Source organism: Rana temporaria, chromosome 2 (assembly GCF_905171775.1).
Source record: "Rana temporaria chromosome 2, aRanTem1.1, whole genome shotgun sequence".
NCBI classification, from domain to species: Eukaryota; Metazoa; Chordata; class Amphibia; order Anura; family Ranidae; genus Rana; species Rana temporaria.
The window spans coordinates 17,154,390-17,180,238 of record NC_053490.1 but is presented as its reverse complement, the minus strand read 5'-3'; the positions used below and the strand labels follow the sequence as shown (position 1 = coordinate 17,180,238).

The window sequence follows — 25,849 nt, the reverse complement described above, 5'->3', positions numbered from 1 at the left end:
CCACCTCCAACATCCCCTGACCCCCCAACTCCGACACCCCCTGACCCCCCACCACCTGTTCTACTCCAACATCCCCTGACCCCCCAATCTGTTTCCCAACTCTGACCCCCCCACCATCTGTTCCCCACCTCCAACATCCCTTGACCCCCCCCCCCATCTGTTCCCCACCTCCAACATCCCTTGACCCCCCCTCCAATCTGTTCCCCACCTCTAGCATCCATTGACCCCCCCCCCCCCAATCTGTTCCCCTGACCCCCCACCATCTGTTCCCCACCTCCAACATCCCCTGACCCCCCACCATCTGTTCCCCACCTCCAACATCCCCTGACCCCCCCCCCCCACCATCTGTTCCCCACCTCCAACATCCCCTGACCCCCCCCCTCCAATCTGTTCCCCTGACCCCCCACCATCTGTTCCCCACCTCCAACATCCCCTGACCCCCCCCCCCCCCCACCACCATCTGTTCCCCTGACCCCCCACTATCTGTTCCCCACCTCCAACATCCCCTGACCCCCCAACTCCGACACCCCCTGACCCCCCACCACCTGTTCTACTCCAACATCCCCTGACCCCCCAATCTGTTTCCCAACTCTGACCCCCCCCACCATCTGTTCCCCACCTCCAACATCCCTTGACCCCCCCCCCATCTGTTCCCCACCTCCAACATCCCTTGACCCCCCCCACCATCTGTTCCCCACCTCTAGCATCCATTGACCCCCCCCCCCCAATCTGTTCCCCTGACCCCCCACCATCTGTTCCCCACCTCCAACATCCCCTGACCCCCCCCCCACCATCTGTTCCCCACCTCCAACATCCCCTGACCCCCCCCCACCATCTGTTCCCCACCTCTGACATCCATTGACCCCCCCAATCTGTTCCCCACCTCTAACATCCATTGACCCCCCCCCAATCTGTTCCCCTGACCCCCCACCATCTGTTCCCCACCTCCAACATCCCCTGACCCCCCCCCCCACCATCTGACCCCCCCCACCATCTGTTCCCCACCTCCAACATCCCCTGACCCCCCCCACCATCTGTTCCCCACCTCCAACATCCCCTGACCCCCCCCCCCACCATCTGTTCCCCACCTCCAACATCCCCTGACCCCCCCCCCCACCATCTGTTCCCCACCTCCAACATCCCCTGACCCCCCCCCCCACCATCTGTTCCCCACCTCCAACATCCCCTGACCCCCCCCACCATCTGTTCCCCACCTCCAACATCCCCTGACCCCCCCCCACCACCATCTGTTTCCCCACCTCCAACATCCCCTGCCCCCCCCCCCCCCACCATCTGTTCCCCACCTCCAACATCCCCTGACCCCCCCCCCCCCACCATCTGTTCCCCACCTCCAACATCGCCTGACCCCCCCCCCCCCCACCATCTGTTCCCCACCTCCAACATCCTCTGACCCCCCCCCCCACCATCTGTTCCCCACCTCCAACATCCCCTGACCCCCCCCCCCACCATCTGTTCCCCACCTCCAACATCCCCTGACCCCCCCCCCACCATCTGTTCCCCACCTCCAACATCCCCTGACCCCCCCCCCACCATCTGTTCCCCACCTCCAACATCCCCTGACCCCCCCCCCACCATCTGTTCCCCACCTCCAACATCCCCTGACCCCCCCCCCCCCCACCATCTGTTCCCCACCTCCAACATCCCCTGACCCCCCCCCCCCCACCATCTGTTCCCCACCTCCAACATCCCCTGACCCCCCCCCCCAACCATCTGTTCCCCACCTCTAACATCCATTGACTCTGTTCCCCCTGACCCCCCCCCCCCATCTGTTCCCCACCCCCCCTGACCCCCCCCCCCCCCAACCATCTCCAGTTCCTGTAAATTCTTGGGCTGTCTTGTATGAACGGCACGTTTGAGATCTCCCCAGAGGGGCTCAATGATATTGAGGTCAGGAGACAGATGGCCACTCCAGAACCTTCACTTTATTCTGCTGTAGCCAATGACAGGAGGACTTGGCCTTGTGTTTTGGATCATTGTCATGTTGGAATGTCCAAGTACGTCCCATGCACAGCTTCCTGGCTGATGAATGAAATGTTCCTCCAGTAGTTTTTGATAACATTCTGCATTCATCTTGCCAGTTTTGACCAAATTTTCTGTGTCTTTGTAGCTCACACATCCCCAAAACATCAGCGATCCACCTCCGTGTTTCACAGTAGGGATGGCGGACCTTTCATCATAGACCTTGTTGATACTATAGGAAGTAGAGCTCCACAATTACTCGTTAAAAAAAAAAATTGTGATCTCGATTCAACCCCCCTGACGATCTCCAATGCAGAGTTTGCAGATTCTTTCATATAACAAGTGGAGAGACTTATCGGCTGTCAAAAGAAAATATCTGGGCAGTCTGCCAAGTTCTTAAAGCGGAGTTCCAGGCTTTTTTTATGTTTATTAAAAGTCAGCAGCTACAAAAAGTGTAGCTGCTGGCTTTTAATAAACAGACACTCACCTGCTCCACGGTCCAGCGACGCGCCACTCAGAGCTCCGCTCCCCCCCCCCCCCCTCCCTCTCCGGCCGGCGTCTCCATTCCTAGTGTGGGCACCTGGCCGTCAAACCTTTGGCTTTATCGCCGGGCACTCACTGCGCATTCGTGAGCGGCGTTGCGCTCTATGAGTGGTCAGGCGATCGCCTGGGACCAGTCATGTGTCCCAGGCGATCGCCTACAGGGAGGGGCCGCCGTAGGCGATATGAAGTATCGCCTAAGCGTTGCCTGGGCGGAAGGAGGAAGTGGGACAGGAAGCCCCACTCCTCCTGAAGTCCCCCCCAAACCAAATTACATGGCAAATGTAGCATGTAAGGGGGTTAGGAGTGGTTTAGGTCGAAGTTCCACTTTCGGGTGGAACTCCGCTTTAACAGGAAACATTGTAACTAACGCTTCCTTCTTGGATCAAAGGGATAAACTTCTGTGTGTAAAGAAAAAATCCTGGCAGTCTGCCAAGTTTGTAACAACATGAAACATTGTAACTAACTTCCTTCTTAGATAAGACTTCTGTGTGTAAATGCAGGAAGTTTAACCACTTGAGGACCTTAGGTGTTTTTCAGATTTGGTGTTTACAAGACTAAAACAGTTTTTTTTGCTAGAAACCCCCCAAACATTATTTTTTTTTCTAACACCCTAGAGAATAAAATGGCGGTCATTGCAATACTTTTTGTCACACCGTATTTGCGCAGCGGTCTTACAAGCGCACTTTTTTTGGAAAAAAATCACTTTTTTGAATTAAAAAATAAGACAACAATAAATTTGGCCCAATTTTTTTTATATATTGTGAAAGATAATGTTACGCCGAGTAAAATGATACCCAACATGTCACGCTTAAAAATTGCGCCCGCTCGTGGTGTGGTGTCAAACTTTTACCCTTAAAAATCTCGATAGGCAACGTTTAAAAAATTCTACAGGTTGCATCTTTTGAGCTACAGAGGAGGTCTAGGGCTAGAATTATTGCTCTCGCTCTAACGATCGCGGTGATACTTGTGTGGTTTGAACACCGTTTTCATATGCGGGCGCTACTCACGTATGCGTTCGCTTCTGCGCGCGAGCTCGTCGGGACGGGGCGCTTTTAAAAAATGTTTTTTTTTTGTTTTCTTATTTATTTTATTATTTTTTACACTGAAAAAAAATTTTTTTGAACACTTTTATTCCTATTACAAGGAATGTAAACATCCCTTGTAATAGAAAAAAGTATGACAGGTCCTCTTAATATGAGATCTGGGGGTCAAAAAGACGTCGCATCTCATATTTAGACTTGAACGCAAAATAAAATGGAAATGTTGTCATTTTAAAAAATGTGCCTTTAAGACGCTGGGCGGGACTGACTTTTTGACGTCACTTCCGCCCTGCTAGGCTATGGGGACGGGTGGGAGCCATCTTGCCCTCACTCGCATCCCCACACAGCAGCTGAAAGGACCCAATCGCCTCCGCTGCTACCGGTAAGCGACAAATCCGCCGCGAAGACACCGCTGTTATCGTTTTAAGGACCGCTCATGCTAAAGATGGATACCTCGGTTGTGGCAGCAGCTGCTGCCGTTACCGAGATATTTATCTCTAAAAACAGGACGTATATATACATGAGCAGGTCCTTAAGCTGTTAACCATATAAAGTCCAAATCTTTTGTTAAGTTAAAATCTATTTTTTGCTAGAAAATTACTTGGAACCCCCAAACATTATATATATTTAAGCAGAGACCCTAGGGAATAAAATGGCGATTGCTGCAATATTTTATGTCACACTGTATTTGCGTAGCGGTCTCTCAAATGCAATTTTTTGGGAAAAAATTCACTTCAATGAATAAAAATAAACGAATCCGTAAAATTAGCCCAATTTTTTGTTTTGTTTTAATGTGAAAAATGATGTTACGCCGCAAGAATCGTGATCTTCCTTCTAAGCAAAAATATCGTAATTCTCATTTTAGCCAAAATCGTGCAGCTCTAATAGGAAGGAAATTATACATTATTTACGAAAAAAGGCAACTCCACTTTGCACTACAAGTGCACTTGGAAGTGCAGTCGCTGTAGATCCGAGGGGGACATGCAAGGTAAATGAAAAACAGCATTTTAGCTTGCCCTTGATTGGATGATAAAATCAGCAGAGCTTCCCCCTCATTTCAGAGCTTCCCCTCAGATTTACAGCAACTGCACTTTTAAGTACACTTGTAATGCAAAGTGGATTTGCCTTTCGTAAATAAGCCCCAATGTATCTGTGTGATGATCGGGATCCTATAAAGAAGGAATTATACAATGTATCAGTGTGATGATCGGGATCCTATAAAGAAGGAATTATACAATGTAGCAGTGTGATGATCAAGGTACCCAGTCCTGTATATGGAAGATAGTATATACCTGGCTCTGTAGATCCTGTATATGGTGTATATACCTGGCTCTGTAGATCCTGTATATGGTATATACCTGGCTCTGTATATCCTGTATATGGTGTATATACCTGGCTCTGTATATGGTGTATATACCTGGCTCTGTAGATCCTGTATATGGTATATACCTGGCTCTGTAGGTCCTGTATATACCTGGCTCTGTAGATCCTGTATATACCTGACTCTGTATATCCTGTATACGGTATATACCTGGCTCTGTATATGGTATATACCTGGCTCTGTATATGGTATATACCTGGCTCTGTATATCCTGTATACCTGGCTCTGTATATCCTGTATATGGTATATACCTGGCTCTGTATATGGTATATACCTGGCTCTGTATATCCTGTATATGGTATATACCTGGCTCTGTATATCCTGTATATGGTATATACCTGGCTCTGTATATCCTGTATATGGTATATACCTGGCTCTGTATATCCTGTATATGGTATATACCTGGCTCTGTATATCCTGTATATGGTATATACCTGGCTCTGTATATCCTGTATATGGTATATACCTGGCTCTGTATATCCTGTAAACGGTATATACCTGGCTCTGTATATGGTATATACCTGGCTCTGTATATCCTGTAAACGGTATATACCTGGCTCTGTATATGGTATATACCTGGCTCTGTAGATGCTGTATACCTGGCTCTGTAGATGCTGTATATGGTGTATACCTGGCTCTGTAGATCCTGTATATGGTGTATACCTGGCTTTGTAGATCCTGTATATGGTATATACCTGGCTCTGTAGATGCTGTATATGGTGTATATACCTGGCTCTGTAGATCCTGTATATGGTGTATACCTGGCTTTGTAGATCCTGTATATGGTATATACCTGGCTCTGTAGATCCTGTATATGGTATATACCTGGCTCTGTATGTCACACCTGTATTATGATTATATACACCATCATCCATGTCCTCTTCTCTCCCTGTGCAGGACGTCGCCATGTTTGATACGGGGGAGTGGAACGATAACCTGGAGGCGCAGACTCTGACGGAGAGTCTGGTGAGCACACAGAAGAGATCTCCCGACACCCCGCAGGAGAAGGTGGGTACACTCCGCTGAATGAATAGTGCCAGCATGCTGGAGAATCTCTGACACTGTCCTTGAGATGGTGACCCCTGACCTTTGCGCAGGGTGGGAGTTTAGCCCTCTATAGGTCAGTGAAGGGAATGATGGAGTCAGTGAGTTGTTTTCATGTGACTCACAATTTACTTGTGTTCTATATTTCTGGCAGATGTGGAGTTTCTTCTTTTTTACAAACAGTATTTCACTGCCGCCATCTCAACCTTGTAGAGCAGGGGGCTCATACTGGTGGCCCTCCAGCTGTTGCTAACAAGTCTCATGAGGCATCGCAAGGCTGACAAATACAAGCGTGACTCCCACAGGCAAAGGCGTGATGGGACTTGTAGTTCCACAGCAGCTGGAGGGCCACCAGTTTGAGACCCGTGTTGTAGAGTGTCTCTTCCTCAGCCAGCCCCGACTCATAGACTTGCAGTGAAAGGATGGAGTGTGTCCGCCTCAGTGGACGGGTTACATCGGATTACTGTTGGGGTCAGAGGGTGTAAAGCTGAAGTTTATTCTCCTTGGGGTAGATTCACGTACCTGCACTTCTTCTTACGGCGGCGCAGCGTATCGTATTTACGCTACGCCGCCGTAACTTACAGGAGCAAGTGCAATATTCACAAAGCACTTGCTCCGTAAGTTGCGGCGGCGTAGCGTAAATGGGGACGGCGTAAGCGCGCGTAATTCAAATGTGGAAGGGGGGGGGCGTGTTTTATGTAAATGTATGATGACCTGACGCCGTCCGTGTACATATCCCAGTGTGCATTGCTCCCAAGTACGGCGCAACGACGTATTGGTTTCGACGTGAACGTAAATTACATCCAGCCCTATTCGCAAACGACATAAAAAATTCAAATTTTCGAAGCGGGAACGACGTCCATACTTAACGTTGGCTGCGCCTCCTAATAGCAGGAGCAACCTTACACCGAAAAAGCCTTACGCAAACGACGTAAAAAACTACCGCCGGGCGCACGTACGTTTGTGAATCGGCGTATCTAGGTAATTTGCATATTCTACACCGAAAACAACGGAAGCGCCCCTAGCGGCCAACGTAATATTGCACACAATTCTACGCCGCCGCATTCAAGTAACGTCGGCGGAGGAAGCCTATTTTTTTAGCGTATCTGCCTTTGTGAATCGGCGTAACAATACGCCGGCGCAGATTTCAAATTAGGGCGGCGTATCTGGAGATACGCCGCCGTAAATGCTACGTGAATCTACCCCCTTATATTTTGCTGTCCCTGGTGGGCTCGGCCTGACTTCATGCTACAGCTTGTGATGCACATTGTGAGAAGCTCACAGTGTGCCGTGAAATCAGAGTAAGTCATTTCAGTCCAGGAGAGGAGCCGATACAACTTTGCAAGTCTGAAGGGAAGGTCAGATTTAAAGTTTTCTACCTTTGAATGGAGTGCAGGAGGGATAGAACTAGGGTTTTCCCAATACCACTTTTTCTCTTATCGTCCATGGACGGACACAGCTCCTTAAGTCTTGACAAGTGGGTTATGTTCCCTGTTTACAGGAGAGGACTAGGCAGAAACATGTTAAATGGTTAAATACATGTTACATTAACAGAGTTGAACAGCCCCGCCCAGGGGGCGGTCCCTCCAGACATAACCCTCCTCACTGCAGCTTGCAGCCTCAGTTTCGTTCTGCCTAGCAAAGGAGATGGACGTATGGCTCCCTTTGGGCCCAGCGCCCTGAGGAGAAATTTTATTTTATTTTCTTTTCTTTTAATTTTTTCTTAAAGAATCTTCTTTCAACTGTCGGCTGAGAGACAGGCTGGATAATATAGATCCTTGTAGTCTTCTCAGTCCGACCAGCATGCGTGGACACACCTTTGCAAAGAGGCTTGGTCTGCCACGCCATACCTCATGACTCCTGAGGTGGCCGGTGAGCTTTGCTCCGAGGTCCACATATGACTGGGCTGTGGTGTTGTCTCCCTCACAGTGGACCGGGCCGACAGCTACCTCCATTGCGGTTGTAGTTCTGTCAGGAATGCGTCAGCGAATGCTCGCTCTGAGGTAAGTACAGTCCCTCCCGCTTAGGTGGGTTGGTACGGCTGGGCATTCCCGGGGTTTGGGGGGCCTTTTCTCCTCCCTCCCCTGCTCCTTTCCCTCTGCTGCATTGCAAACATTTGCCGCTGTCGGGGGGGGGGGGGGGCTCCCTGAGGGGACTGTGTCTGGCCTGAGTTTTTCTGTGAGGTTTCTGTGTGTATTTTTTAATTTTTTTACACTTTTAAAAGCCTTAGAGGCTTTTGCTGTTTAAATGCTGCGTTTTGCCGCCATTCGGCCGGCTCTGGCGCCATTTTTGGGGTGGTTTTCAATTGCATTGAAAATCCCCATTGGCGGCCATTTTGCCGTAGCCGCGCTCCGAGGACGTTCGGCGGCCATCTTGGCTGACCCCTAGTGCTGAATCCTACGGTTCACACAGGTCCCTCGGATGCCGCAGTCTCCTCACAGTATTTTTTCCTCCCCACACGCCGTGTGCTGTGGGCGGATGGCTCGCTGGGCAGCCTCCTCCTCGGTGAGTCCCCTGGGATACCCCCGACCAGCGCAGCGAAGGGTGAGTTGCCCTGCATAGGGCATTGGAGCTTCTGTAAATCAATGGCAATTTATACATACACACTATGTGTATGGGTTGCTCTATTGGAGTCAGTATCTGGTCCTTCCCCACCTGGGATCCCACAGATGTTTTTTTTTTTTTTTTTACTGTTTGTCCTGGACACCTTGGTGTCAGGGTGGGGGACTGTGGACGGGCAGGGGTCAAAGGAGTGCCCTCCCCCCCCCCCTCTTATCTCCTGGGGAATGCTCTGTCACAGATGGAGCCATGGACCAGATACCTGGGGGTGCAGGATAAGGCACTTAGAGGTGCGCTTCTCACTGCTGTACGGGACTCCCTGTAGCTGGATAGTGCAGCTGGGTTTCCGCTGAGGGCTCGGTCTTTTTTGGGATCACACAAATCAGACCGCTCTGTGTAGGTTTTCCTTCTGTGCCCTTTCTTGCTATTTTTTAAAAAAACGCGGAATGAGAAAAGCCACTGAGGGCTTTTGTAGTCCCTCACCGCCTGGCGGCTCGGTGCCCCTTGAGGGGAGCCTTTTAAGAGAGTGGGCTTCTCCTCCGGTGGTGGACCCTCCGGGCGTCATGTATAGGTGACCACCCCCCCCTATTGCGGGACACCCCCGCTTGTATGAATTTGACTGAGAAGATCCGAAGTTCTGACCCGTTCCATGTCTATCATGCTGGGGTCTGTCTTGCGGCCTATTGTGGCCACTACTCTGGATCCCAGTCGCTCACTGAGTGAGCATTTTGAACCATACAGTGGATAAATGAATTGGTGGTTCAGTGGTAGAATTCTCGCCTGCCACGCGGGAGGCCCGGGTTCGATTCCCGGCCAATGCAATGAGTACTTTACTCTCTCCCGAAGTTGTTAGGCTAACGGACCTGCAGGTCCAGGGCCCTGTATATGTCTGTGATGTTTCACTGGATGCCGCGCCCTTGATATCCAGGGCTTTGGTTTCTGAGATGGCGCCTTCTCTGGTTGGAATGCTGGTCTGCTGGCCAGGCCTCTAACATACGCCCTGACTGATTTACCCTTTTTGGGTGGGAGACCTTTGGGTCCTTGCTGGTTGACATTATCAAGGATGTCACTGGAGGGAAGAGCGCTCTCCTCCCTCAGGCTTCCAGGGGGAAGGGGCCCCGCCGTGGGCCGGGTCCTTCTTTTTCCAAAGCGGTCTTTTTCCGTCAGTCAGGGGCCGCGGGCGAACCTCCTGGGCCGACAAGGGCTCAGCTGGGGGGCTGATCCGTCCCTGGGTGCGTAAGCCAATTGCGCCGGCACCCGAACCCGCCAATGTATGTAGCTTCCCCTGCCCGTCTCTGAAGTGGGGGGTCGCCTTTGCTGTTAACAGCTCGGTGAACCTCCCTGCCCTCCGACAGTGGGTCTGTGAGGTGGTATCTTCGGGGTACTAGATAGGGTCCCTTCCGATCCACCGAACAGTTTTCTTCCCTCGTGTCTCCCTCTCCCGGCTCGGTCTGCCTTTGAGCAGTATGGGACTTGCTAAGCTGCGGTGTGATTTTATCTTTTCCGCAGGACTAGTGGTTTGAGGGACTCTATCTCGGTCCCAAGGATGGGCATGATCCATCCGATTTTGGGCTTCAAGGACCTAAAGGTCTTTGTGAATGATGGGTAGGTCCGCTCGGAATCCATTCGTTCAGTGGGGTAGCCACTTGCACTTCGGTGCAGAAGGTCATAGGTATGACCCACCATGGGGCTGCTACCTATATAGCTTTTAGCTGCGCTCCATCAGGGGGACTTTCTGGCGTCCTTGGACATAAGGACGCATACATGCTTGTTCAACTTTGCGCAAGTCATAGAGTTTTTCTGTGCCTCGCGATGAAGATGCCCACGGTCAGTTGTGGGCCTTCCTTTTGAACTGGTGCCAGCAGCCCAGCTAGCTCAGTCGGTAGAGCATGAGACTCTTAATCTCAGGGTCGTGGGTTCGTGCCCCACGTTGGGCGCCACCAATGATTTTCACCAAGGAGTTTTGAACTTATCCTATCCTTGTTGGGACAGCGAGGCTTTGCTGTCGTGGCTACTTAGACGACTTCCTGACTCAGAGGTTGTGTCTGTGGCTTTTCGGACCCTCCGTGAATTCGGGTGGGTGTTAAACATTTGGAGTCAGCCCTGGTTCCGACTCAGTTTGGAGTGCCTACGACTTCCGGACTCCTCGGTGGCAAGGGTCTTTTTTCTCCCTGGAGAACTTGCAGACTCTTCAGTCGGTGGTGATTATTGACATCACGCAATTGGTCTCTCCGTTTGCAAGCAAATTCTAGGTCTGTGGGTAGCCTCCTCCGAGGCGGTAGAGTATGCCTAGTTCCACACTCGTGTTTTTTCTTTTCCAGAGGGAAATGCTGTCGAATCTCTGGTCTCTGAATCATCAGATTCAGGTACGCCACCTAGTCAGTGTCTCTCTGAATTGGTGGCTGGGATCCCTGACTTTTCGGTCTGGGAGGTGGTTTCTTCCCTTCTGTGGAGATTACAACGGACGCCAACCTCTAGGGTTGTGAGGGCGTCTGGGGGGTCCGGTCGGCCCAGAGTCGATGGACGTGAGTGGACCTACGACCACACAGGCCTATATGCGCCCAATCTCGGTAACTGCCCAAGCTCGGGCCTGGTTAGCACCTGGGTGGGAGTCCGCCTGGAAATACCAGGTGCCGTAGACCTTGTCTACCGTTACCTGCCCTAGTACTGTGGGTGGTACTATGAGAGGCTATGCCTCTCCTCATGGTCGAGGGGGTTGCAAGGTCGTCCGATCTTGATTCAACCTAACAACGCCACGCCGGTGGCTTTGGGCTACCATCAGGTATGCCGGCAGGCGGGCTACTGGAGTCGCCTGATGTTGAATCAGGACAACTGGTCTTGGTACATGGAGTCAACTCCCTGGCAGGAGGTGAGCCTCGCAGGGCATGGATCTCCTAGCCACTCGTCTCAGCCACAGGGGTATCAAGGTTAGTGGCCAGATCTAGCGATCTGGTACAGACGTGCAAGTTGCGCTGGTGGCCCTGTGGGGTCTGTCTCGGCGACTTTTATGCCTTTTCCCCATTGTAGTGGCTTCCCCACAGAGTGGAGGCTGAGGAATCCCGACGATTTTAATAGCTTCAGATCCTGGGTGCGCCGATTTCGGCCGCCTGGTAGCGGAGGTACCCTGGCGGTAGCCAGGGCAGGAGGTCCTCCTGTCTCGAGGTCCCATACTTCCTCCTGTTGTACAGTCACTGACTTGCTCAACAGGGCTATTGGAAGCCAGACTTTAAGGGACCGGGGTCTGTCCGACCCGGTCACCTCAACAATGCTGAGGGCACGGTAGTCAGTCTTCCGGTGAACCTACCGTCGTGTCTGGCGGACCTACATCTCTGGGTGCAAAGAGATGGAGTGACGTCCACGGACGTACTCGGGGTCCATCGGCCTGCTGTTTTTACAGCTTGGTGGATCAAAAAATTAGCTTAGAGCACCGTTTGGGGGCAGATTTCAGCCTTGGCTGTGTTCTTTCAGTGGCCTTTCTGCGGCCGTTCCCTGGTGGGTACCTTTTTTTGTGGAGGGGGCTTATCCTATACCTTACCCCCCCTTGGCCCATCTTTTCCCCCATGAGTTTTGACTCTGGCGCTCTCGGTTCTTCGGGAATCTTCCTTTTGGAAACATCAGAGAGATTTTCTCTTGACACGATCTCAGAAGTGGCCCCTTTAAGTGGCTTTTACCTCTGTTAGAGGGGTTTCTGAGTTGGCGCTCTTGTCTTGCAAGCCGCCATGTTTGATCCTTCATAGCCTTAGGTGCGTCCACGACCTACCCTTTTTCCGAAGGTGGTTTCGGCTTTTTTGCCAGAATAAAGACATTGTTTCTCACATCTTTCTGTCCTCGGCCGCCGCATCCTGCGGAGGTTGCCTTTCATACTTTAGGCGGGGTACGCACTTTGCGGGTATACTAGCCTGCTACTGCTCAGTTTCGGAAGATCTGACTCTTTAGTGTCGGTGTCTGGTCCACAAAAGGGGGACTGACGATCTCGTTGCCCACCATTTCTCGGTGGATCAGGTAGGCTGTCATACAGGCCTGTGTTCTTAAGGGGCGGGCCCCCCTTTTCCGGTCCGACAACATGCGTCGGTCTCAGGTGTGCGAGGCGGCGACTTGGTCGTCCGTTCACAGCCTTTCCAGAATTTACATTGTTGCTGTGAGTGCATCTTCTGATGCTTTTTTTCGCCCGCTAGTGTTTGCAGGCGGCCGTTTGAAGTTGCATCTCCTCCGTTTGAGGAGCTCTGCTTGTTTTGGGGTGAAGTTAAAATTGGTTTTACTGATATATTTCCCACCCCTCGTTTTTTGACACTGCTTGGGGACGTCCCACTTGTCAAGACTTAAGGAGCTGTGTCCGTCCATGGACGATAAGAGAAAATAGGATTTTTTGTACTCGCCGTAAAATCCTTTTCTCTGACGTCCATGGACGGACACAGCTCCCACCCCTCCTTTTTAGGTTTGTACTGCTTGTTACGAACTGAGGCTGCAAGCTGCAGTGAGGAGGGTTATGTCTGGAGGGACCGCCCCCTGGGCGGGGCTGTTCAACTCTGTTAATGTAACATGTATTTAACCATTTAACATGTTTCTGCCTAGTCCTCTCCTGTAAACAGGGAACATAACCCACTTGTCAAGACTTAAGGAGCTGTGTCCGTCCATGGACGTCAGAGAAAAGGATTTTACGGTGAGTACAAAAAATCCTATTTTTTAAGACCGAGTACAAGTACCGATACTTTTTTCCAAGTACTCGCCGATACCGAATACCGATAATTTTTTTTCAATGTCATGTGTCAGTTTGACAGATGGGGACTGATAGGTGGCAGTGACAGGTGGCTGGCACTGATAGGCGGCACTTATGGGCACTGACTGGTGACTGGCGCTGATGGGCACTAATAGGTGGCTGGCACTGATAGGTGTCACTTGTGGGTACTGGCACTGAAATGCTGCAAAAAATTACACTGAATTTATAAAAATAAATGCTGCAACGCCTATCTTGGTACACCCTGCACTCCGCTGCAGCAAGCAGCAGCAGACACCTTGTTACACCCAGTCCATATAGCTCAGGCTGGGTGTAACAAGATGTCTACTGCTGCTTACTGCAGCGGAGTGCAGGGTGTACAAAGGTGAGTGTAGGGACTGAACTTCCCTACATTCATCTTGGTACACCCTGCACTCCGCTGCAGACATCTTGTTACACCCAGCCTGAGCTATATGGGCTGGGTGTAACAAGGTGTCTGCTGCTTGCTGCAGCAGGGTGTACCAAGATGGGCGTTGCAGCATTTATTTTTATAAATTCAGTGTCATGTAACACAGACCCCTCCCCCCTACAGTGCAGACCCCCCTCCTCCTTACAATACAGATCCCCCCCCCTACAATACAGATCCCCCCCATACACTAGACACCCCCCCTACAATAAAGACACCCCCTCCCCTCCTACAATACAGATCCCCCCACTTCACACCGGTAATTGCTGTAGGCTGCTCAGATGACCAGCGTGCGGCATGGCTGTGACAGAGGCAGTGACACACAGGCTGCAGCCTGGCTTTGCGGGGGGGGTCCGTCGTCGCACCCGGGACCCAGCCGCGGCTCTGACGAATCTCGGCTGTGACTGTCTCACAGCCGAACAGACCGCAGCTGCCTCCCCCTCCTCTGTGTATACTACAAGTGCTGTGCATGGCGCACAGCACTTGTAGTATACACAGAGGAGGGGGAGGCAGCTGCGGTCGGGTCGGCTCGGCTGTGTGACAGTCATAGCCGAGATTGGTCAGAGCCGCGGCTGGGTCCCGGGTGTGACGACGGACCCCCCCCCGCAAAGCCAGGCTTCAGCCTGTGTGTCACTGCCTCCCCGTCACAGCCATGCCGCACGCTGTTCTTATCAGTCGCGGAAGCACCAGCCAAACTCCGCCTGCACTTCCCCCGCCCTCTTCTGCCTTCCCCAGACACTGACTCCTCTCCGGCCACATAAAAAAAAAAAGTATCGGGAGCATTTGCGCGAGTACAAGTACTCGCGCAAATGCTCTGTATCGGTCCCGAAACCAATACTAGTATCGGGACAACCCTAGATAGAACCTCTGCCAGGTTTAACTATTGTACCCCAATCTGGGAATTCATAGTTTTTGTTCTCGCGACCATTCCCACTAGGACAGACGTCCAATATTTTACACCCAACTCGGTGAATATTAGGCATTTCCCATGAATGTCTTTTTGATTTCTGGAATATTTTTGCATTTTGCTCTATATGGGGGGAGGATGAGCCTGCCGTATCAAGAATAGCCATTCTGCGCTGGCGTGCCACTGGCTGTTATTGGTAAAGCAGGTACTTTCCACACCCACCGGTACCCATCATCCTCCTGTCACTTCCTAGGGCGCCATCAGCAGGCGGAAAAGACTGAAGAGAAATCGTCAGCTCCTGGAGATCCTACAAACCCTGAAATCCCCGAGCACCCAGATCCCCGACCTCCCGCCACCCCCAGAAGTCGTCCATTCTCCAAGGAAGCAGAAGAAGGTGACACCAGGTGGGACAATGTCTTCTCCGGAATGTCCGTTGGTCTCTTTGCGCAGAGCAGAGTTGTGGTCTGGGCAGTTTGTTCACCAGTTTCCCCCAGGGGGGGTCCGCCATCAATTCTTTGCAAAGTCCAATTTACCCAGCCTGTCTTCACCTGTAACTGATTTCTCCACCCTCTCTGTATGGTGCAGGGAGGATTCTCTGGGTGGTGGTTAATAACCAAGGTGAGGGCACAGCGGAGCAGTCTATGAAGAGCAGGCATGCACAACCTCAAAACTATGGAATCTACAGTCCCCTTCAAGTACACAACATTCTACTAAGATTACTTTCACACTGGGGGCGTCGGCGGTAAAGCGGCGCTTTACCAACGTTTTTGCGGCGCTATTCGGGCGCTAGCGGGATGCTTTTAAAGGGGTTGTAAAGGTAAATGTTTTTTCACCTTAACCACTTAAGACCCGGACCTTAGGGTTTCCCATTGCAGAATATGGCTAGGACTCAGGACTTGGAACAGGGACCTCCCCCAAAGGTCAAAAGGCGGGTTCCCAGAGGTCAAAGGTCACACTGTGTGGCTGACCCACCCCCACCAAAGTGTACCGCCTACCCCAACTAAGTCGGGGAATGAACAAGTCGGGGGGAAAGCGTCTTGCGTCTCTTTAACTGACAATTGCGCGCTCGTGCGACGTGGCTCCCAAACAAAATTGGCGTCCTTTTTTCCCCACAAATAGAGCTTTCTTTTGGTGGTATTTGATCACCTCTGCGGTTTTTATTTTTTGGGCTATAAACAAAAATAGAGCAAAAATTTTGAAAAAAAATCTATATTTTTTACTTTTTGCTGTAAGAAATATCCCCCAAAAACATATATAAAAAAAATGTTTTCCTCAGTTTAGGCCGATACGTATTCTTCTACCTATTTTTGGTAAAAAAAAACCGCTATAAGCGGTTGGTTTGCGCAAAATTTATAGCGTTTACAAAATAGGGGATAGTTTTATTGCATTTTTATATATTTTTTTTTTTTACTTCTAATGGCGCGATCAGCGATTTTTTTTTTTTTCGTGACTGCGTCATTATGGCGGACAATTATGACACATTTTTGGGACCATTGTCATTCTCACAGCAAAAAATGCATTTAAAATGCCTCGTTTACTGTGAAAATGACAATTGCAGTTTGGGAGTTAACCACAAGGGGGCGCTGATGGGGTTATGTGTGACCTCATGTGTGTTTCTAACTGTAGCGGGGTGTGGCTGTAGGTGTGACGTCATCGATTGTGATTCCCTATTAAGGGAACACATGATCGATGACGGCGCCACAGTGAAGAACGGGGAATCAGTGCTTACACGCAGCTCTCCCCGTTCTTCAGCTCCGGGGACCGATCGCGGGACTCCAGCGGCGATCGGGCCCGCAGTCACGGAGCTTCGGACCGGGTCGCATGCATGCGCCCGCGACCCCGCGGCTGGGCTTAAAGCGCAACGTACAGGTACGTTGATGTGCCATTCTGCCGACGTATATCGGCGTGAAGGGGTCCTTAAGTAGTTAATGCATTCTATGCATTAAGGTGAAAAAACATCTGAGTATTAGCGCCCCCCCCCCCCCCCCCCCGATTACCTACCTGACCCCTCAAAAGTCCCACGCCGTGAATGAGAGCAGGCTTCTCGGCCGTCTTCACAAAAGTGAGTACGCTCCTCACATTTGTGTAAATATTTTATTCTATCTTTTCATGTGACAACACTGAAGAAATGACACTTTGCTAATTGGGAACTGTGTGTATCCCAAAAAGCAGCCATTCACAAAAGCGCGCATGCGCAGTAGGAAACGGGCAGTGAAGCCGCAAGGCTCCAATGCCCGTTTCCCTTAGTGAGGATGGCGGTGCCAGGATCGAGCGATCGGCCTCAGGGGGGCCGACATCGCGGGTGCCTAGGACAGGTAAGTGTCCTTTATTAAAAGTCAGCAGCTACAGTGTTTGTAGCTGCTGACTTCTAAAAAAAAAAAAAAAAAAATTGCGGGTGGAACACCACTTTAAGTGGCCTGTGTTCTTTAAAGGTTGAGCATACCTCATGTGGGGGGGGGGGGGGGGGGGGCAGGTTGAGCATACCTCATGTGGGGGGGGGGGTGCAGGTTGAGAATACCTCATGTGGGTGGGGGGGGTGCAGGTTGAGCATACCTCATGTGAGGGGGTGCAGGTTGAGCTTACCTCATGTGGGGGGGGGGGGGTGCGTATTAAAGGATGCGTATTATGCGATGCATAGTAGCCCATTATGCTTTTACTTTGCAGGGAACAAAGATGAAGTAAAACCCATAGGGTTTACTTCCTCTTTAAAGGAGAGGACACAGTCAAGCAGTCCATGAGGGGATAATGAAGGAGAGGACTCGCTGGAACAGTCCATGGGGGGTAAAAAAAGAAGAGCGCACAGTGGACCAGTCCATTGGGGAAAGGAGGGGTAGATATTGAGGGAGTGGACCAGTCCATTCGGGAAAGGAGGGGTAGATATTGAGGGAGTGGACCAGTCCATTGGGGAAAGGAGGGGTGGATATTGAGGGAGTGGACCAGTCCATTGAGGAAAGGAGGGGTAGATATTGAGGGAGTGGACACAGTGGACCAGTCCATTGGGGAAAGGAGGGGTGGATATTGAGGGAGTGGACCAGTCCATTGGGGAAAGGAGGGGTGGATATTGAGGGAGTGAACCAGTCCATTGGGGAAAGGAGGGGTGGATATTGAGGGAGTGGACACAGTAGAGTTGTCCATAATGTAGAATAATAAAGAGGAGGGCACAGTGGAACAATACATTTTGGGTGGGGGGTGCTTATTAAAGGAGAGGATAAAGTGGAACAGTCTGGTGGGATGAAGGAACAATAAAGAAGAGAACACAATGGAACAGTCTGTAGGGTATGGATAAGGATATAGAAGACCCATTGGAACAATCCAAGTAGGAGGAGTAATAATAAAGGAGAGGAAACAATGGCAAAATCTAAGTGGGTTGGAAAATGAAAGGTGAGGACACACTGGAACGGTCCATGTAGGAGGTAGAGTATAAAGGAGGGGACACAGTGCAACAGTCCATGGGGGGATAATGAAGAAGAGGACACATTGGACAGTCCATAGTAGGGTAGATATTAACCACTTAAGCCCCGGACCAATATGCTGCTAAATGCCCAAAGGCGTTTTTACAATTCGGCACTGCGTCGCTTTAACAGACAATTGCGCGCTCGTGCGACGTGTCTCCCAAACAAAATTGGCGTCCTTTTCTTCCCACAAATAGAGCTTTCTTTTGGTGGTATTTGATCACCTCTGCGGTTTTTATTTTTTGCGCTATAAACAAAAATAGAGCGACAATTTTGAAAAAAATGCAATATTTTTTACTTTTTGCTGTAATAAATATCCCCCAAAAACATATATAAAAAAAAATTTTCCCCTCAGTTTAGGCCGATACGTATTCTTCTATTTTTGGTAAAAAAAAATCGCAATTAGCGTTTATCTGTTGGTTTGCGCAAAATTTATAGCGTTTACAAAATAGGGGATAGTTTTATTGCATTTTTATTCATTTTGGCAAAAATGACAGTTGCAGTTTGGGAGTTAACCACAGGGGGCGCTGTAGGAGTTAGGGTTCACCTAGTGTGTGTTTACAACTGTAGGGGGGTGTGGCTTTAGGACTGACGTCATCGATCGAGTCTCCCTATAAAAGGGATCACTCGATCGATGCAGCCGCCACAGTGAAGCACGGGGAAGCCGTGTTTATATACGGCTCTCCCCGTTCTTCAGCTCCGGGGAGCGATCGCGAGGGGGCGGCTATAAACAAATAGCCGCGCCGTCGTCCCGGATCGCTCCCCGCGGGAATCCGACCGCCGCATGTAGCGGGGGGGGGGGGGCGTCCCAATCGGACCCCCGACCTGCGGAAAGGCGGGGACGTACATGTACGCCCATTTGCCTGTACGTGCCATTCTGCCGACGTACATATACATGCAGCGGTCGGGAAGTGGTTAAAGGAGAGGTCACAGTGCAACAGTCCATAGTAGGGTAGATATTAAAGGAGGGGGACACAGTCCAACAGTCCCTGGGGGGATAATGAAAGGTAAGGACACATTGGACAGTCCATAGTAGGGTAGATATTAAAGGAGAGGTCACAGTGCAACAGTCCATGGGGGGATAATGAAGAAGAGGACACATTGGAACAGTATATTGGGGAGGGGGCAGGGTAAAGGAGAAGGCACAGTAGGCCAGTCAATTGGGGGGTAGACATTGAAAGACGGGACACGTGGGAACAGTCCAGGGATATGGATGGCCAATAAAGGAGAAGACACGGTGGAACAATAAATGAGAGAAGACACGGTGGGAGAATCAAGGGGAGACGAATGATAATGGACTTCTTGGTACAGTTCCTGTTCTAATAATGTTTGCTCTGTTCCTTTCATCTGTAGGTATCAGTGCTACAAAGTCTTCCACACCCGAATCCGAGGCTCCTTCCACCGACACAGGAACACAACTGAGCCGCAAGCAATGGAAGAACAAATTGAAGAACAGGAAGAGGAATCGAAACAAGTTCAAGCCATGTCCAGAGAAGCAGAAGAATATGATGGATAGTGGAAAGAAAGGAGAACAAGGGACATGTGGGGGGAAGTCTGAATGTGATCCCCTAAGGGACCCAAGCAAGGACCATGGTGGGAAAGGAAAGAGATTAAAGAAAGACAGAGGAGGACCAGAAAGTGGGTCCCACATAATTGTCCAACCAGAAAGCGTAAATGAGGCAGAAAATGACACTTCCCTCCCTGGGGGTAATCCTACAGCCAAAGATAAAGGACAGAAGAAGGTCCACAGGAAGGAGAAGATGCCAGGAGACAGTAAATGTGAACCAGCTTCACCCAGAATGACGCCAGTGGAGAAGGCCAGATTGGAAAAGTTGAAGAAGCTGCTGAAGAAAGAATTCGCTAGGGGGAAAAAAGATATGGCCCCTGATGAGAATCCTGAAGACACCGCTGGTGCGAATGACCCAATTCCACCAGAGGGAGAGGGAACAGACCGCTCCGCCACTCTGCGTTCCCGTATGGAGCAGCGGCTGCATTCTGCTCGCTTTCGATACATTAATGAACAGCTGTATACATCAGAGAGTCAGGCAGCTGTACACCTCTTCCAGGGTGATCCTGAGGCCTTCACCATCTATCACACGGGATTCTCCCAACAGGTCCAACGCTGGCCCGTCAATCCCATCACCGAGATCATCAAATATGTCAAAAACAGGTGGGTGCTGGGAATATTCAGGGGAGTTGGGTGCAGGGGAGTGTACGGGGGAGGGTGCAGGGGAGTGTACGGGGGAGGGTGCAGGGGAGTGTACGGGGGAGGGTGCAGGGAGTGTACAGGGGAGGGTGCAGGGAGGGTGCAGGGAGTGTACAGGGGAGGGTGCAGGGGAGGGTGCAGGGAGTGTACAGGGGAGGGTGCAGGGAGTGTACGGGGGAGGGTGCAGGGAGTGTACGGGGGAGGGTGCAGGGGAGTGTACAGGGGAGGGTGCAGGGAGTATACAGGGTAGGGTGCAGGGAGTGTACAGGGGAGGGTGTAGGGGATGTACAGCAGAGCAGAGGGGAATGCAAGGAGAAAAGTGCAGGAGGTGTCTGGGGAACCGTGGATGGGTGTAGATGGTCTTGCATAGCGTTTGGGAAGGAGGTGTAGAGGCGGGGGGGAATCAATAGTTTAAAAAAACTAGGCACCTGAACAACCGCAACATACAGGGATATACAATGTAATACTGACATATAATCACACACATAGGTTGGACTTGTGTCTTTTTTCAACCTCACCTACTATGTAACAATGTAGGAGGAAGCAGAAAGTGTGCAGGTAACGGTGGGGGAATATTGTATATACTGTGGCCCAGATTCTCAAAGAAGCGCCTATCTTTAGGCGGGCGTAGCGTATCTCAGATACACTACGCCGCCGTAACTTAGAGCGGCAGGTCCCTTATTCAGAAAGGACTTGCGCTCTAAGTTACGGGGGCGTAGTGTAAATGGGACGGCGTAAGCCCGCCTAATTCAAACTAGGCTGGTAGGGGGCGTGTTGTATGTAAATGATTGGTGACACCACATAAATGACGCGCTTTAACGAACGGCGCGTGCATGCTCAGTATCACGTCGAATTTTCAAAGTAAATTACGCCCACTCAATGCTTAGTCGACGTGAACGTAACCTACGCCCAGCCCCATTCACGGACGACTTACGCAAACAACGTAAAATACGACGCTGTTCGTACGTTTCCGACGTCCATACCTAACATGACTTACCCCTGCTTTATGAGGGGTAACATTTACGCCGGTCTGACTCCTTACGTAAACGACGTATCTTGATACGCCGGGCGCACATACGTTCCTGAATCGGCGTATCTAGCTCATTTGCATATTAGACGTGGAAATATACGGAAGCGCCCCTAGCGGCCTGCGTAAATATGCACCCCAAGATACGACGGCGTAAGAGACTTATGCCGCTCATATCTAGGCAACAGTGAGGCGTATCTGATTCTATGAATCAGGCGCAGAGATGCGACGCCTCACACTCAGAGTTACGACGGCGTATCTGGAGATACGCCGTCGTAACTCCTTTGTGAATCCGGGCCTATATGTTTAATGATTTAAATGAGCTTGTTGGACATCCTATTACAAAATCATATAGGGTTGCACCCAACCCATCCTTCTTTTGTGGCTACAATGTACAGTGGAACCTCGGATTACGAGCATAATCCGTTCCAGGAGAATGCTCGTAATCCAATGTACTCGCATATCAAAGCGAGTTTCGCCATTGGAAGTCAATGGAAACGAAAATAATTTGTTCCACATTGACTGCAATACCGCATGCGGCCAGAGATGGGGGGCGCCGGAGAGCCTTGTAAACACTCGGAAAGGGCCCTGAGGACACCTCAGCTGAACTCGGAAAGGCTCGGGAACGGAGTATTTCCGAGTATTTCTGTTAATCTGCTTGGCTCCGGCGCCCATCCCACCCCCCAGGCTAAATGCGGTATTGCACACCGCTTTGGCTTGAATCCTGCTCGTTTCGTGAGACAGCACGCACAAACGGAGTCAGGATTTTTTTAAATACAGCGCTCGTATTGTGAAACGCTCGTTACTCACAATCCGAGGTTCCACTGTAGCTACTTTTCTGGGAAGGCTTTCCACAAGATTTTGGAATGCCTTAGGGAATTTGGGTCCAGTCAGCCAAAAGAGGACTTTTGAGGTCATGTACTGACGTTGAATGAGAAGACTTGGTTCACAGCTGGTGTTCCAAAGGTCAGGGCTCTGTGCAGACCACGTGAGTTCCTCCTCACCAAACTGGTCACACCATGTCTTTATGGAGTTGGTTATTGTACAAAGGGTGGACACAGTCATGACAGCTGTGTAAATCATGTGTTCAGTGAAGTCCAAAGATAAAACACAATTGAAATAAATTCTTCAGTAGTTCAAATTGTAATTCAAAATGTTGAAAAAATCCACCACCAAAAGTGAAGACACCACAAGGAATGCAGGCTTACCAGATGGCAAGCAAAGATGGCTTGCGGCAGTAAACCCCAGCCCGGGCCTTTAGTCATGGACTGCAGCACACACCAGTGGAAATGAATCCTCAAGGCACAGATGTCACCAGATGCATGGGATACCCAAAAAATAATGGGACTCACAATAGTGAAATACTGTCGTCGTATAAAGTGTAAAATTTAATGAGATAAAACACTTACAAAAGATTGTTTACTAGGGTTGTCCCGATACCAGTATCGGTATCGGGACCGAGTATTAGCGGGAGTTCTCCTACTCCCGCTAATACCACCGATGCTAAAATAGAATACTGCCGCCGCCGCCGCGTTAATCACCGCGGCGCGGGGAACATTTCAGTCAGCTTTCGTTTGAACAGCTGTTTTCCCCGCCGCGCATAGACATGCCCCCTTGGACGGATCTGTCCAATCGCGAGCAAGGGGGAGTGTCTCTATACACAGCGTGGTGGGAAAAACAGCTATTCAAACGAACGCTGACTGTAATGTTCCCCGCGCGGTGATTAACGCGGCAGCGGCGGCATCATAACAGTAGGTACGTGGGACATGGCTGGATATACGGGGACATGGCTGGATATACGGGGGACATGGCTGGATATACGGGGGACATGGCTGGATATACGGGGGACATGGCTGGATATACGGGGGACATGGCTGGATATACGGGGGACATGGCTGGATATACGGGGGACATGGCTGGATATACGGGGGACATGGCTGGATATGGGGGGGACATGGCTGCATGTGGGGGGACATGGCTGGATATGGGGGGGACATGGCTGGATATGGGGGGGACATAGCTGCATATAGGGGGGACATGGCTGGATATGTGGGGGACATGGCTGCAATATGTTTGAGGACATGGCTGCGTATATGGGGGACATGGCTGGATATGTGGGGGGACATGGCTGGATATGTTTGGGGCCATGGCTGCATATGGGGGGACATGGCTGGATATGTGGGGGACATGGCTGGATATGTGGGGGACATGGCTGGATATGTGGGGGACATGGCTGCAATATGTTTGGGGACATGGCTGCGTATGTGGGGGACATGGCTGCGTATGTGGGGGACATGGCTGCATATGTGGGGGACATGGCTGCATATGTGGGGGACATGGCTGCATATGTGGGGGACATGGCTGCATATGTTTGGGGACATGGCTGCATATGTTTGGGGACATGGCTGCATATGTTTGGGGACATGGCTGCATATGTTTGGGGACATGGCTGCATGTGGGGGGACGTGGCTGGATATGTTTGGGGACATGGCTGCATATGGGGGGACATGGCTGCAATATGTTTGGGGACATGGCTGGATCTGTTTGGGGACATGGCTGGATCTGTTTGGGGACATGGCTGGATCTGTGGGGGACATGACTGCATATGTTGGGGACATGGCTGGATATGTTTGGGGACATGGCTGGATATGTTTGGGGACATGGCTGCATATGTTGGGGACATGCTGCATATGTTGGGGACGTGGCTGCATGTGGGGGGACGTGGCTGGATATGTTTGGGGACATGGCTGCAATATGTTTGGGGACATGGCTGCATTTGGGGACACATTTAAAAAAAAGTATCGGTATCGGCGAGTACATAAAAAAAAAAGTATCGGTACTTGTACTCAGTCCTAAAAAAGTGGTATCGGGACAACCCTATCGTTTACATAGAAGCATAAAATAAAGCCGGCCGGCTTAAACGAACGCCCGTCCATTCGGACTGTCATGCAAAACGTCAGCACGTCTCCTCTCCCGACGAGCGTTTCGTCACACAAATGACGTTGTCTGGGGCACTAGTGTCTTTGTATACTGTAGGATCAGCAGGACCCATAATTGGTAAAAACTGAACCCAATCAGTGTTGCCATGTAGAAAATATGTAAGAGGATGTGGGATATTTGGGGGAGGGGGGGTCATTCTGTAGCTTGTGTTGAGTTCCCACACATCGCTAATGGTGATCTCTCTTTATGTTCCAGGCCGGCCTCACTGGTGGTGGCAGATTTCGGCTGTGGTGATGCTCAGCTGGCACGCAGTGTTCGAAATAAAGTTCACTCCTTTGATCTGGTGGCTTTGAATGATCTTGTGACTGTGTGTGACATGGCGCAGGTAAGGAGTTGAAAATACCGCAGAATTGGCTGCAGACTTGTACAGTGTATCACTTTATGTACAGATCTGGGGGGACGGGGGGATCAAAAGGGCTTTCAGTGGGGTTCCATCCTCTTCCTCTGGAGGTCCTCTGCAACATGATAACCTACAGAGAGAAATTAAGTACCCCCCACCACCACCACCCAGGGATGTGCTGCAAATTGAGAAGCGGGGGGGGGTGTCGCAAGTTGAGAAGCGGGGAGGGGGCGTGTATTTTGAGAAGCTGGGGGGGGATGCTGCCGCCGCAAATTAAAGCGGAGCTCCACCCTAAAGTGGAACTCACGCTGATCGGAACCCTCCCCCCTCCAGTGTCACATTTGACACCTTTCACGGGGAGGGGGGTGCAGATACCTGTCTAAAGAGTCACAACAGTCTCGGGCAGACTGCGGGCATGACGTCACCTCCCGCCGCCCCCCCCCCCCCCCCCCGTTGTGTAATGGGAACACTCGGCTCCCAGTACACAGCGGGAGCCAATCGGCAGGCGCAGCGTGACTCGCGCATGCGCCGTAGGGAACCGGGCAGTGAAGCCGGAGCGCTTCACTTCCTGATTCCCTCACCGTGGATGGCGGGGGGAGCAGCAGAGTGACGAGTGATCGCTCGTCCTCTGCTGTGGACAGCGCTGGACTCCATGACAGGTAAGTGTCCTTATATTAAAAGTCAGCAGCTGCAGTATTTGTAGCTGCTGGTTTTTAATTTTTTTTTTTTTTTTCATGGCACATCCGCCTTAAGGTCGGGGGGGGGGGGGGCTTTGGGTGCTAATGAACAGGAAAATGTAAAAGAAAAAGGGGGATGCCATCTGGGGACCACTGGGCCCCTTAGAGGTGGGGGGGGCTTTGGATGCTGCCAAAAAAAAAAGGGGGGGGGATGTGATCTGGGGACCACCGGGTGCCTTAGCGGTGGGGGGGGGGGCTTTGGGTGCTGACAGAAAAAGGGGGATGCCATCCGGCCCCTTACAGGTGTACTGCCTGTACCCCCCGCATGGTGGCCCTGTCCCTCCCGCTGAGCCATTGTGTTCTCCTGGTGGGGGAAGCAGTCCCCATTGGGAGAACACAGTGATTACTGCTAGAGGCTATAATATCCGCTAACAATAAGCGCATGTAAAATGGGACAGGCTGGCTGTCCCTGCTGAACCGGTCGAGATTTGAACCGCCTATGGCCGACTTTAC

General features: G+C 51.0%; 1 protein-coding gene and 2 non-coding genes across 5 annotated transcripts in view; all 3 read left to right on the top strand.

The window, feature by feature from the left end:
- Nucleotides 1–25,849, top strand: part of RRP8 (ribosomal RNA processing 8) — a 30,159-nt gene that overhangs the window by 463 nt on the left and 3,847 nt on the right. Inside the window, exons 1-5 of one of the 3 annotated variants that reach the window (XM_040339913.1) lie at nt 1,874–1,908; nt 5,842–5,952; nt 14,888–15,038; nt 19,440–20,256; nt 24,515–24,644. In XM_040339913.1, the coding sequence (XP_040195847.1) occupies nt 5,851–5,952; nt 14,888–15,038; nt 19,440–20,256; nt 24,515–24,644 (1,200 nt within the window). In that variant the 5' untranslated portion in view covers nt 1,874–1,908; nt 5,842–5,850. Of the gene's footprint in view, nt 1–1,873; nt 1,909–1,978; nt 2,016–5,841; nt 5,953–14,887; nt 15,039–19,439; nt 20,257–24,514; nt 24,645–25,849 lie in introns of those variants that run through there. The other 2 variants (XM_040339914.1, XM_040339912.1) reach the window with 2 other exon arrangements.
- On the top strand, nt 9,298–9,368 carry TRNAG-GCC. The gene has a single exon. It is a non-coding gene; the product is annotated as a tRNA-Gly (tRNA).
- On the top strand, nt 10,412–10,484 carry TRNAK-CUU. Its single transcript has one exon. It is a non-coding gene; the product is annotated as a tRNA-Lys (tRNA).